This window comes from Pseudorca crassidens, chromosome 5, assembly GCF_039906515.1.
Source record: "Pseudorca crassidens isolate mPseCra1 chromosome 5, mPseCra1.hap1, whole genome shotgun sequence".
NCBI classification, from domain to species: domain Eukaryota; kingdom Metazoa; phylum Chordata; class Mammalia; order Artiodactyla; family Delphinidae; genus Pseudorca; species Pseudorca crassidens.
In genome coordinates, this window is record NC_090300.1 from 45,491,961 (window position 1) to 45,506,948 (window position 14,988).

The 14,988-nt window shown below is 34.8% G+C and overlaps 1 protein-coding gene across 1 annotated transcript in view; it reads left to right on the forward strand.

The window, feature by feature from the left end:
• Positions 1–14,988, forward strand: part of SMC4 (structural maintenance of chromosomes 4) — a 34,561-nt gene that overhangs the window by 7,153 nt on the left and 12,420 nt on the right. Inside the window, exons 6-13 of the mRNA XM_067737890.1 lie at positions 4,727–4,891; positions 5,166–5,293; positions 5,766–5,906; positions 6,568–6,718; positions 8,412–8,576; positions 10,103–10,336; positions 12,136–12,321; positions 13,272–13,433. Of these exons, the coding sequence (XP_067593991.1) occupies positions 4,727–4,891; positions 5,166–5,293; positions 5,766–5,906; positions 6,568–6,718; positions 8,412–8,576; positions 10,103–10,336; positions 12,136–12,321; positions 13,272–13,433 (1,332 nt within the window). The remainder of the gene's footprint in view (positions 1–4,726; positions 4,892–5,165; positions 5,294–5,765; positions 5,907–6,567; positions 6,719–8,411; positions 8,577–10,102; positions 10,337–12,135; positions 12,322–13,271; positions 13,434–14,988) is intronic.

Here is a 14,988-nt window from a genome sequence, read left to right on the forward strand (position 1 = left end):
CATTTAAAATTTCATCGTTGACTATTTGAATGAATTCCTAGTGAGTCACTATGCTGAGATGCTATAAATGATACAAAAATGGTAGAATTCCGTTTCTTGTCCTTAGAGGCACTTAATACACATGCCTTCCAAAAGTGTTAGATTATAATTGGCTGTTGTGCTTTTTATGTTTGTACATTTCCCTGTTTATATATACCTTGTTTGGGAGCTGTTGTCCCATTGTTGTAACTATAAGTGTAAACAAGTAGGGTTTTTTTAGCTCTGTGTAGCATTTCATGGGTAGCTAGTTTTGTCACAATTTTCAGCTTCATATGCTTTTTGTCTTCATATTATAAAATCTAAACTAAAATTTAAAACAACCAAAATTTTTTTCTTATTGTTTAGTAATTTGGAGATTGGATTAACTGAGATCTGAGTTGTTACCTAGTCATCTCTCCCTTTTTCTTTTCAGTATACTTCTAAGCCTGGCATGACATATAAACTTATTTGGATTCTGGTCTTTTAGCCTGTAGAAATAAGTCTGTGCTACATCAAAAGAATTTTAGCTTTATCAATAGTACTTTAGTTATCCAAAAGTGTCTTGTTCAACCGCCTCAACTGTATGAAAGAAAATAGGAAACTACCCCTAAGCATCCAAAATAGATAGCCAGCAGTTTACCTCCTAAAGCATTGTCCTTTCTGTTTATGCACTTAATTTAGACAGATACTAACCTCAGTCATTTGGTTTCTTGCCCTCTGTTAGTTCACAAAGAGCAATTAGAATAAAATTTATCAGAATAAGAGAAAGAACAATAACTTACATTACAGTGGAAAATGGAGAAAATAAAAATATTGCCAAGGCAAAATAAAATTTCAAAGCCTAGTAAATCTGGGCCATTTAGTTTTGATGCAAACACCCATATTTACCTTAAACCTTCAGGTCTTATTAGGAAAAAAGCTTTGTTATAGCTATATACTACAGTTTCCTGTGGTTCTTGCTTGCTAAAATTTGGATTCTGTTTCAATAAAGATAAGAAAGCATCGTACCTATTCATTCCTCTTAGATTTTTTATTATTTTTTTATTTTTTTATTTTTTGCAGTACTCAGGCCTCTCACTGTTGTGGCCTCTCCCGTTGCGGAGCACAGGCTCCAGACGCGCAGGCTCAGCAGCCATGGCTCACGGGCCCAGCCGCTCCGCAGCATATGGGATCTTCCTGGACCGGGGCACGAACCCGTGTCCCCTGCATCGACAGGCGGACAGTCAACCACTGCGCCACCAGGGAAGCCCTCCTCTTAGATTTTTAAGCTATATTCTTGTAAATTAGATTATTGAGGAATGCTATAAATGAATCACAATACCCTGGTTTGCCATCCACTTCAATACGGTATGGATTAGGCCTTGGATGTTATAAATATCCTCTTGAAATACGTTTGCTATTTTTATGTTACTTTAAAAAACCACAGATGGGGCTTCCCTGGTGGTGCAGTGGTTAAGAATCCACCTGCCAATGCAGGGGACATGGGTTCGAGCCCTGGTCCGGGAAGATCCCACATGACACAGAGCAACTAGGCCCGTGTGCCACAACTACTGAGCCTGCACTCTAGAGCCCGCGAGCCACAACTACCTAGCCTACGTGCCACAACTACTGAAGCCTGCGCGCCTAGAGCCCATGCTCCACAAGAAGAGAAGCCACCACAATGAGAAACCTGTGCACTGCAACAAAGAGTAGAAGCCAGCACACAGCAATGAAGACCCAATGCAGCCAAAAATAAATAAATTTATTTTTTAAAAAAAACAAAACCACAGATGGTATTTCCACAGTTGCCTAGTATCTCTGATATAGTGTGAATATAAATTAAAACATAGGAAGTTACTAGTAAACAACAGTGAAAAAAATTGTTTAAAACCTTGTTTAGTATACTTAAGCTATAGAAAATAGAAATAACCGTGGGGGGGCCTACAAAACTTTGCCAGCTTCAGATGGTAGCATATAGCAACTTGAAACTTTTTTTTTTTGTCTCATCATGCTACCACTACTTGTGATTTGGAGCTTTGAGTGGTAAGGTGACTTTAAATTCAGGGTGATGCTTTAAAATTATTTCTGAAATGTGTTGAAGGTATTTCCCTAAAACTATATTCTATAATTTCACATGGAATAGGTACATTTTCTGAAATATGAGTGGTCCTCTAAGCAGACTGTCTACCCACAGATTATACATGAAATGACACAAAATGGAAAAAGAACGAAGAAAACAAATAGTAGCAGGTAGTAAGGCAGAGGACATCAAGGAACAGAACCACAAAAAGGTCCCAGGTTGTCATTGAAATACCACAACAGTCCTAATTGTCACATGACAGGTAGAAGGCTAAATGTTCTAATAACCTGTTGATTCAATAGTGCTAATCTGATAATAACCGGTTTTTTCGTTTGTTTTTGTTTTTAATGAATACCATATAATAAAACTGAATGTTATATGGGACTTGAGGTGCAACTATGTTGATTCATAAACGTCCTTGTCTTTCATTTGAAAATGTTTTTTTCTACTGGGCAACCTTGTTAGAATGAAAAGAAATCAGAGCTGTATATCCTTCATTTTAATTGGAAAGGGAGGAACAAGTAACCAAAAACAAGCAACCACTATGCTTTATTCAAAGCTAGGCAGTCTCCTAATGGTGGTAATCCATCTCTTCAATAAGTAATTTGGCCAGGAAAAGTGTGATGCCTTTAGGAATATTTTTATCATTCTTACACCAAATCATAACTTCTGGTTATCTGAAAAGTGTATACTTAAATAATACCTTATAGTGATTTGACGCGGACATGTAAGTTCTCTTGGCATGGTTTTCCATTTTTCTTAAAATAAGTGTTCAGATATTCAAATTGAATTCGGTAGAATGTTAGACTATCAGGTGTCAGATATTTGGATTGTTAAACACTAATACAAAAAAGTTAAACTGACTACGTCCAGATCAGTGATTCTCAGCTGGGGGTAGTGTTGCATCCTCACCCCCAGTACATTTAGCATTGTCTGGAGATAGTTTGGGCTGTTACAGCTGGGGGAAGCCTGATGCTGCTGATATCTAGTGGGTAGAGGTCCCAGATGTTATTAAACATGCTGTGATACCCAGCCTAGCTCCCCACAACAGAGTATTCAGCCCAAAATGTCAGTAATGTTGCTGTTGATAAACCCTGTCTAGATAACAACTGAATAAGTCTCTTGGCTTCTTCAGTGGCTGGAGTCCCTGTTGTAATCTAAAGCTTTGGACACTCTGCCAGGCTTAAATCCTGTCTGAAACTTAAAATTGTTATGAAAATATTTGGAAAAAACTGATAATTGAAAGCAGAATAAAACATTTTATATAAATAGCTACATATTTTAAACGCTAATATTTAGTTAAAACTAATTCATACATACCCACGGTTGCAGAGAAATCTAAAAAACAACAGGCTCTTAGGATAGCATTTCAGTTTGTATTTTATAATCATGTCCTGTTGTCAAAGTACAGAAAAGTGATCATCTGTAAAAAATGTTTAAAATTATGCCCTTTAATGAGTAGATTTTTTTTTTACACGGAATCTTAGTTCCCCGACCAGGGATCGAACCCATGCCCCCTGCAGTTGAAGTGTGGAACCCTAACCACTGGACCGCCAGGGAAGTCCCTAATGAGTAGATTTTAAAATAAGCTGTTTTATCTTTTCTTTTATCTTTAAATTTTTTTACCTTGTATAATTATGTTGAGGATTTTGGTAAATATGATGCTTTGTCATTAGCAAGTTTTACCCCAGATTTTTAAGGTTCATTCACAAATACATATTGTAGATATTTAAATTGAGAAAGACTATATGCTTTTTTTAATATATAATTTAAAAAGATTTTTTTCAGTCTTTGCTATCTTGCAGAAATAAAGGGGTATTTTTTTTTCTATTTGTCCCTTTTCTTCTGTTGCAATAATATAGAGTACAAGCAGGCTACTGGTGTGAAGTAAAGTAGCAGCAGTTTGCCTGAGCATTGTTCAGACAAAATTTTCTTCCCCATCAAACTAAATGGCTCCCTGGCAATCAGCCTTGAAAGTTACTGATTGTGAATTTTTTTCTTCTTTTCTCTTTGTAATTAAACTGCGTAAATACAAATATATAATGTTAATCTAAAATTTTAATTATAGTTCAAAAGTTGTTGTAATAACGATTGCAAGCAAAAGTTTTCCAGTTGTATGTACCAGGATCTTTAGTTTCCAGTCAGTTGGATTTCTTCTATTAATATTATTACCATGAGAAATGGTAATATTTCCTTTTTCATTTAATGGTCTTGTTTTTAGAAAGTTACAGCATTAAGTTTGAGACATTCTTACGAAGCCCAGCGCTTGCTGAGGAACTCATAACACCAGGTTTATAGAGAAACCTTAATGATACTAACCATCTTGGGACAGGATTCCTACAGTTTAACCGTGAAGGGTCTTTTTGAAAATTCTTTGTTTTAGAATAGGAGCTATAATTCTGTTAGTAGTTGAAAATGTTGCCACAGTGATTTAATTGTAGATTGTATGAATACTTTGCTGAATTTTGCTTAAAACCCTTAAGAGTATCAGTGGAGAGAACATTTTTACTTTTATTAAATGTCTTTAAACACTGATTTAAATCATTTAGTTGTTCATTACTGTTGGATTTGTTCATTGTTTCTAGTTCTCACTTAAGGTTGATGTTGCTAAACATATGCAATGAGTGTGAAATATTACTTTTTTTAAAGGGTGAAGTTGAACAAATTGCTATGATGAAACCAAAAGGCCAGACTGAACATGATGAGGGTATGCTTGAATATTTAGAAGATATAATTGGTTGTGGACGGCTAAATGAACCTATTAAAGTCTTGTGTCGGAGATTTGAAATATTAAATGAACACAGAGGAGAGAAGGTGAATCTTCTGTAGACTTTAGTTGTATTGTAAACCAGAATGTTTTCTGTATTAACTAATTTTACTGAGCTAGATATTCAAGTTATAGTCATAATTATTCAGGCAGAGTTTAGTGTTTTAGGTTGAATTTTATATTTTTCTTATTGGCATTTTAGAGGAACACTGTTATATTAATGTAGTTTATATGTTTTTTTATCTAATGTTGGCATATTTTAAATTCAGATTGCTCAAATACACTTCATATGAACAGTCTCTACACTTTTAACTTTTGTAGTTAAACAGAGTTAAGATGGTGGAAAAGGAAAAGGACGCCTTAGAAGGAGAGAAAAACATAGCCATTGAATTTCTTACCTTGGAAAATGAAATATTTAGAAAAAAGAATCATGTTTGTCAATATTACATGTAAGTACCTTAATTTATCAATTTTTGTATTAGTTTCTGGCAGTAAGTCTAAGCCCTTCTCTTTTCCCATGTTAGAGAAATGTGAAGACTGAAGTTAAAAAAATTCTAAAAGTTGCTTTATGTGATGAATTCATTAAATTAGGGTTGTTTACCATAGTATCGAAGTTGACTTTTAAGTATCCTACTTTAAGTTGGGAGGTGGGTTCACAAGTATTACTATGCTTAATAGTTTTACATATACATTCTTTTGAATTCATATAATAGCAGATCTAATTTTGTTTATGTGGAGCCTATTTTTATTCCTAATTCTAGCCTTGACCCTAGGTTGGTTCCCCCTTCCCTGTCAGTAATCCTAGGTAATTGTTAATTGACTGTGGTTAAGAATACTTTAGAAACAGCTGATTTTACTAAAATAGAGAATTTTAGAAATGGTATTTTAGGATCTCTGATATCTTTTTTTTCCTCTCTCTAGTTATGATCTGCAGAAACGAATTGCTGAAATGGAGACTCAAAAGGAAAAAATTCATGAAGATACCAAAGAAATTAATGAGAAGAGCAATATACTGTCAAACGAAATGAAAGCTAAGAATAAAGATGTAAAAGATATAGAGAAGTAATAATCTTTTGGAAAGTACTAAAAGTATTTAGATTATTTAGTTACATTTTATTGCATGTATGTGTGTGTGTCTGTATATAAACTTACTGCCAGCACATGCGTGTAATACATTTGCCAGCATATAAAATGGTCTCCTTTTGCAAACAAAAAACTTAATTGACTTACATCTAGTTGATGATGATTATCACAGATTTGACTGCCCAACACTGGTCTTAAAATAATGCAGGCTGCTACCCCCTAGTGGCAGAACATAATAACACAAAACATCGTAGCAAACAAGCATTTAACCTGACAGGTTAGTTGTCTTAAAGTTTTCTCATTATCTTTCTCATATCAGTCTTCAATGACACCAATATCCCTTACCTATGCAGTTTTCTTTTTTATTCTTTCAAATGAGTTTTGCTTATTTTTTATGGTCAAATTTTTCTATACCTAGACATCATAGTGATTATTTCCAATCCAGCTTAGAAGGACAAAATAACTCCTATAGTCACACATTTTAACAGCTCCTTCAAATATGGGTGGAGGAGAGGGTCAGCTTGAAACAGGATCCTACCTTATAAGAACTTGGATACATTTATAACCAGGCAAGGTATATAAGGTGGCTTTAAAATATCAGAATATCCAAAATAGTGACTGAATTTTCTTACTTTGCTAGGAAGCTGAACAAAATTACAAAATTTATTGAGGAGAACAAAGAAAAATTTACAAAACTAGATTTAGAAGATGTTCAAGTTAGGGAAAAATTAAAGCATGCTACAAGTAAAGCCAGAAAACTGGAAAAACAACTTCAAAAAGATAAAGAAAAGGTAAGTTATAGGGGAGAAATTCTTAAAATTTCAGGTTTGAATATCACATGTAGTTTTTATTATTTTTCATGAATGTTCTTGGCCCATACTACCTAAGAGAATGAGTTGGGATTCTGAATGTTAAGTGTTTCAGGATTTATCTCAACCTGATTTTTCCCCAAAGGGAAATCCTGTATCCATTGACTTTGAGTTTTAGAGCTTATGTTTCTGATATACATTGTTGGCAAAATATTTACCAAATCAGCAATTCTATTTTGGTGACAATAATTTTCTTCTTCCTAGAGTGTATGATTTAAAGAGATGTTTTTGGCTACATATCATAGATTTTTAAAAATAGTACCTTTGTCTGCAGAAATCAAGTTAAGAGTATCAGCAGTTTTCCCTTAAAAGGGAGGGAAGGAGAAGTTCATAATTTACAGCAAGTGGTTGATTAGCTAGACTGAGGTTTCAAAAAAAGAAAGATGAGGTTTAGACCAGAATGCCTAACTTGCTAGGAGCCAGACTAATAAATCAATTAATTTGGGGTGTTTCAAACTATATTCATAGTTTAATCAGATATTAATAGATGAGACACATAAAGCCTCTCCCCTCAAAAAAGTTTTGTACCGGGCTTCCCTGGTGGCGCAGTGGTTGAGAATCCGCCTGCCAGTGCAGGGGACACGGGTTCGAGCCCTGGTCTGGGAAGATCCCACATGCCGTGGAATAACTAAGCCCGTGTGCCACAGCTACTGGCCACAACTACTGAGCCCACGTGCCTAGAGCCCGTGCTCTGCAACAAGAGAAGCCACTGCAATGAGAAGCCTGCGCACCACAACGAAGAGTAGCCCCCTGATCGCCACAACTAGAGAAAGCCCACGTGCAGCAATGAAGACCCAACGCAGCCAAAAATAAAATAAATTTATTTAAAAAAAAAGTTTTGTACCATATAATTACATGGTAATTATAAGACAGGCTCTGCTTCAACTTGTAAGCATTTTCTGAATGCATTTGTTCACAAAATGCTTTATGCTCAGTACAGTAACACATCTATGTGAATCAGTGTTTGAGGGACACCATTTTGGGAAATGTTTTTCTCTGGTAATAGATAATCAGAATAAACAAAATAGCATGGATTTGATAGAAACCCCTGATTTGGGCAGATTAAGCCAAATGTAACTGTAGTAGAGATAATTAGCCTTTAGGAATCAACTGTGGAAAAGTGATAACTACTGAAAGGTATTAATGGAATAAAATATTAGTCCTATGTGGTGACTCTGGAAGGGTAAAGTTAGGAAAGATCTTAAGATTTGAGGGAAACTAGGGGTGTATGAGTAATTTGTGGTAAGTTGTAATGTACTTTGAAGGGTACTTCAGGGAATTCCGTGTACTCAGACCATATTCATAGGTGAAGAAGGATAATTACAGCCTAAAGTTGGAGCAGAAGGAAGATCTGCTCAGCGAGGAAGAATTGTTCTCCATAAGGAATCAGGAATTCGTAGAATTAGTTTTACCATTAGACTGAGAGAACATAGAAATTGCAGCAGATGATTAAGGAAGTACTTGCTAAAATTAGCTGCTTTAAACTTAATTACAGTGAAAACCGCAAAGATCTAGAAGATCCTGAGAAATGCTTTTAAATAAGCCAAATATTGATGGTGTTGCATAGCCTAAAGGTACATGCTTCTAGTAACTTTAATTTGTTTAATAATCTTAGGTTGAAGAATTTAAAAGTATACCTGCCAAGAGTGAGAATATCATAACTGAGACAACAACTAGAAATAATGCCCTTGAGAAAGAAAAAGAAAAAGAAGAAAAAAAATTAAAGGAAGTTATGGATAGCCTTAAACAGGAAACACAAGGGCTTCAGAAAGAAAAAGAAGTAAGATTTCTTTATCAGTTGGCATATATTTTGGTGGCTTTTTTTTTGTTAATCTTGAAGATTGTTTTTATAGTAATATTAAAAAATGAACTGTTAGAAGAAAAAGTTTGGACTTTTAATATCTACCATTCCTAAAGATGGTTAGCCTAGACTCTTCCCCTTTTTTGTTGTTTGCTTTCTCGTTTTAAAAAAAAAGTTAACGAGAACTTACAGTGGTAGAAGAAAATACTCATCAAATACTTTGTTTTATGTGCAGTTCTTCGTTACACATTGACTTCATCATCAAATTTTCTTTTTCATCTTCTCTTAAATTATTTTCTTGGTAATTTATTGGTTACTACCTATAAATGCTTGGGATCACACTAACCGTAGATGACATCTCCTTTCTTTGCTTCTGTAGCTCTTCTGTAATAGTTTTAACCATGGCTCATGTGTCAGTTCTTGGCTCAAATCCTAGGTCAATCCCTTATTATCTCTGAACTCAGGTTATGTCTCCAAGTTATCTTCCTCAAAATGCGGAAGAAAATATTACCCATCTTGTGAATCTTTGTGAAAATAAAATGTGTGTTTACTTACATAAAGTGCCTAGAAAGTAAGGAATTAATAAATATTAGCTACTACATTATGTTAGCACTTCCCTAAAGCAAGAGTGTGAGATTGTCTCATTGATATGTCTTGTCTCCCCAGCAAGAGTATAAGCACAGAGTTTAGCTATCTTTGTTTATATTCACCACAGCCTTTTAGACAACACTGAGCATGTTAAATAGATATTTAATAGATGACAGTAATTGAGTTGAATTGACTTAACGTTACTTAAGTCAGTTACATAAGACCTTTGTTAATTATACCTCCATGAAGTGTTTTGGAGTTTCTTTACGGACTAAATTGATTCTGTTTTGAAATATGGGCATGTTCTAATATCATACTATATTACTGGGCCAATGCTTTGTATGTGAAATAAAAGGGTTAGGCTTTTGTAAGGGCTTTTCTTATTCCATTATTCTAATAAGTAGGTCCTTTCTACACAGTCAACTACAGTAGTCCAAAATTTCTACTCACTCATCAAATTATGACTTGTGTTGGGGATTACCTCACCTTACCTCTAAAACTTAAAAAGATTTCCAACATAAATATACTTGAGGAAACTTTCTGCTGAGTAGTCCTTACACCTTACCATTTTAGGTAAGGTAATGTGGAAAGACCATGGAATCTAGATTTCAGATCCACATTTTTGTTCTCTTTCAACCACTCCTTCTTTGTCATTTTAATCTCTAAATTGAGATACTAGATATTCGTATGGTATCTACCTTGTTAAGCTCTTGTGAAATCAGTTGGGAAAAGACTGTATACCATGAACATTCACAACTAGGCAAAAACTGTTAGTCCATTCCACTTGTGAGATTTATTTCTGTATATTGTGCTTGTAGAATCTATTAAGTTAAATTCAAAATGAATGGTTTCCATTTCAGTTTAGGTTTGAAAACACATATATTTCGGATTTAATGGGGTCTATCATATTTTAACAGAGTCGAGAGAAAGAACTTATGGATTTCAGCAAATCAGTAAATGAAGCACGTTCAAAGATGGATGTAGCCCAATCAGAACTTGATATCTATCTCAGTCGTCATAATACCGCAGTGTCTCAATTAAGTAAGGCCAATGAAGCTCTAATGGCAGCTTCTGAGACTCTCAAAGAAAGGAAAGCTGCAATTGGAGATATACAGGCAAAACTCCCTCAAATTGAACATGAACTAAAGGAGGTAAATCTTCTTCTGTATTTCATCTGAACATTGTTTATGAACCCTAGTTTTATTTATTTTTATATTTACATATATTTTTTTAAATCTCAACATCTTTTTTTTTTGGCTGCGCTGAGTCTTCGTTGCTGCGCACAGGCCTTCTCTAGTTGCTGCGAGTGGGGGCCCCTCTACGTTGCGGTGCGCGGGCTTCTCATTGCGGTGGCTTCTCTTGTTGCGGAGCACGGACTCTAGGCGTGTGGGCTTCAGTAGTTGTGGTGCACAGGCTTAGTTGCTCCGTGGCATGTGGGATCTTCCCTGACCAGGGCTCGAACCCGTGTCCCCTGCATTAGCAGGCGGATTCTTAACCACTGTGCCACCAGGGAAGTCCTGATCTCAACATCTTAAGTGACTGGTACATAGATATTTTTGTTGTTATTGTTTAGTGTAATCTTTCCGAAAAGAATGGGGTTAATATTTCAGTATTCTATCTGATACGAATCGAGACTATCAAGAAGCTGCATTCTCCCTTCAAGTGTCAAACAGCAAATAATATCACTGCTGCCACCATTATTTCCCATTATAAAAATTTAAACAGAAGAAAGTTTTTTGTTTCCCTAAATCTAAGTGTAGACAACTTCGGCAATGGTAAAGGAAAATCACAAATAAGTGTAAGTGTGTGTGTGAACAAATATGCAAGTCAACTATCTTAGTGTATTTTTTTCTGTTTTTGAATTTATGAATGTAGTTTTCTTTGTTGGGACTGCAAGTTGTTAAACTAATCAAGACATCTGGCTTATTAGCTCATCCACGTCCTCTGCTATCCTTGAGTGAATTAGACATCTAAGGAATTTCATAACTTTAATCTCAAAAGCATCATTAGGCAAGATGGCAATAGAAAATGCTGCTTGGAGAGAAATTACACTGAAAATGAAGTCTTTTTCATTTTAGTAAATGCACGCTGCTTGGTCATCAGAGAACTTAATGGCCGTATAGAATTTAAATGTAAACTTAAGTTATATTCAGTGACTACTTCTATCTTCCTTATGATTCAGTTTATTTTTGGATAAATTAAATCTGCAACTTGAGCTTTTATCAATACTTTAAACCAGTGTGACTGGTAATAGAGGTAATAATTTAAAGCCAGGAAGTGAAGGAGAATGTCAGAAAAATGGCTGCACTAACTTGGAGATTGAGAAACTGAGAATTAGGCTTTTTGTGTGCATGTGTGTGGTTCCTCTTCTTGGCAGCCTGACGTTTTTGTTTAGCAATAGTAGTGTTCACTCATCATGCTCTCCTTCATTTCAGAGCTATGCTTTTTTTGTTCTTTGTTTTCCTTTATTTAATTAGATATAATAATATATGCTATATAATACTATATAATAAATCTCCTTTTATTTAAAAAGCAAGGCACAGTGTAATCATAGCCCTGCCCGGTCACCCATAACTAGAGTCCTGTATTGAGGTCTGTTTTTGATTAGTGTAAGAATATAAGAATTAGGACACATTTATGCCTAACTGTGTGGTGCCAAACTGGGATTTCCACAACCCTAACTCCTCTAGCTCTAGCAGTCAGTGCACTGCTCCTAGGTCTATATTGTGTTTATATTCCTTATTATTGACCCAGATAATTTCTGCCCCCTTTAAAACAGAAAACCCATCCATATTTTTCAAAATCAAACCAACAGTTGCAATGTGACAGCTTAGTCCTGGTTCAAGTGTTGATTATTGGCCTTTCCTTCTTTTTTTAGGTATTACAACTAATTCTATACTGTGATAGGGTGTAACCTTCTGGGATTCATTTTCTTTATTTTCACCTTTAGAAAGAAAAACAACTTCAAAAACTTATACAAGAAGAAATAAATTTCAAAAGTTTGGTTCGTGATCTTTTCCAAAAAGTTGAAGAAGCGAAGAGTTCCTTAGCAATGAATCGAAGTAGGGGGAAAGTCCTTGATGCAATAATTCAAGAAAAAAAATCTGGCAGAATTCCAGGAATATATGGAAGATTGGTAAAGTAAATTTATTTGTAAATGACTATACATTTTTCTCAGATGTTATAATTTTCTTACCTTGACTTAAAGAACTGTATATTGTCTCTGTACATAAAATAACATTTACTTTTGTTTCTTTTAAAGGACTTTCATTTTTAAACATTTTGCTCTTACACTCAGGCATGATAAAATTCTTTGTGGTATGTATTTGTTCATGTTACAGATAGTTTTGGGTTTTTTTTTAATTTTGTATAATTATAGTCATTTTAAGAAAGTGATCCAACTCTAGTGATAAACTTAACAAACTCCTTTTTTCTTTTTTAAAAAAAATAAGAACTTGATAAATTATATTCTGGGTTTTATACCATTATACTAAAGGTTGTGGCTAGAGTTTAGGAAAATCAACAAGGGATGATGTCAAAACCCAAGGCTAGGGATAGTGGGTACCTGAAGCCTGAGTTGAGCCTGAAGAAGGAAGGGAGCTGTGGCCAGCTAGAAGGTGGCTGGAAGGAAATGGGGATAGCTTATGTATTAATAGACTGAGAAGCAGATTTACATAATCTTAAATGGCTTTCAATAATTCAGAGTTTTATTATTCTATAAGTTATTTTGCTTATAATACTTTTAGGTTTCAAATTTTCACACTATACATTTTTATTTACATGCAGTGAAAACAGTTCTCTCATTTTGTGCTCATTAAAAATTCAAACTCTGTATATCCATAAGTTTTTTTTTTAAGGTAGATTAAAAATTCTAGTAGTGATTGCCTTTGCAGAAGAGAAAGGTTGAATGTGAGGAACACTTAAATTTTTCACTGTGTACCCTTTTTGTACTGTTTAAAACCATACGTGGGTATAGTTCAGTTAAACACAACTTGAAAAATCTATATGAATTACTAATAAAATGATCCTGTGCCTAATTCCTTGCTGATTGTGCATTGATTTTTCCCCCCTCTTCTCAATTATTAGGGGGACTTAGGAGCAATTGATGAAAAATATGATATTGCTATTTCATCCTGTTGTCATGCATTAGACTACATTGTCGTTGATTCTATCGATACGGCCCAAGAATGTGTAAACTTCCTTAAAAGACAAAACATTGGAGTTGCAACCTTTATAGGTTTGGATAAGGTGGGTATTCATAATCTACCTGTAATTTAGTTTTTAAGTGCCAAGTGTTTTTTGATTTTGAATCCTAGCTTTTTTTTCATAGTTATTTAAGTGAACACCTGATAGGTTTTGAGGATTATATTAGGCTCTGGGGTTACATGGTTGTGAAAAAAAATCCTCTACTGCCTCCCCTAAAGGAATATACATTCCAATGTTACAATGATTGGTAGTTTGCATTTCTAACTTCCATCGTCAATAACTACTTTAAAAAAAAAAAAGAAAAAGAAACACTTACTGAGATACAATTCACAACCATAAAATTCATTATTTTAAAATACGTAGTTCAGCAGGTTTTAGTACATTCACATGGTCTGGATTGTTCAATCATGACCACTGTCTAATTCCACAATATTTTCATCACCCCAAAAGAGGAACCCCATACACATGAGGAGTCACTACCCCTATTCTCCCACCCCTCCATCCCCCTGCAACCTTTAATCTACTTTTTGTCTCTAGATTTACATATTATGGACATTTTGTATAAATGAAATCATATAATATGTAGCCTTTTGTGTATGGCTTCTTTAACTTACTTTTCAAAGGTCATCCATGTTGAGACTTCCCTGGCGGTCCAGTGGTTAAGACTCCACACTTCCACTGTGGGGTGCGTGTTCAGTCCCTGGTCAGGGAACTAAGATCCTGCACGCTGCATGGTGTGGCAAAAGATAAATAAATAAGTTCCCTCTCTTCTCTTTGCAGGGGGTGGGGCTAATACATGTGTATCAGCACTTCATTCCTTTTTACTGCCGAATGATATTCCATTATATGATGTAGCACAGTTTGTTTATTCATCAATTGATGGACATTTGGGTTGTTTCCATGTTTTGGGTATTATGGTTAATGCTGCCATGAACATTCCTGTACACAGGTTTTTGTACGACATCTTTTCATGTGCTTATTTATTGGCCATTTGTTTATCTTTGGAGAAAAATCTGTTCACATTCTTTGCCCATTTGTTAATTGGTTTGTCTTATTGTTGAGTTGTAAGAATTCTTTATATATTCTGGATACAAGTCTCTTGTCAGGTATGTAATTTGCAAATGTTTTCTCCCATTCTGTGGGCTCTCTTTTCACATTCTTGATGGTGTCCTCTGAAGCAAAAAATTTAGATAGAAGTCCAGTTTATTTTTAGTTCCTTGTATTTTGGGTGTCATATCTAAGAAACTACTGTGTAATCCAATGGCAGGGTGATTTACCTCTGTTTTCTAAGAGTTTTACAGCTTTAGGTTCTAAATTTAGTTTTTTAATCCATATTAAGTTAATTTTATAATACAGTGTAAAGTAGGGGTCCAACTCTACTCTTTTGGATATCAGGTTGTTCCAGCACCATTTGTATTCTTTCCCTGTTGAATTTTCTTGGCACCCTTATCAAAAATCAACCGATCATAAATGTAAGGGTTTATTTCTGGACTCTTCATTTATCTGTGTCTGTCCTTACACTGATACCACACTGTCTTGATTACTATAGCTTTGTAGTAAGCTTTAAAATCAGGAGTCCTTTCATTTTGTTCTTTAA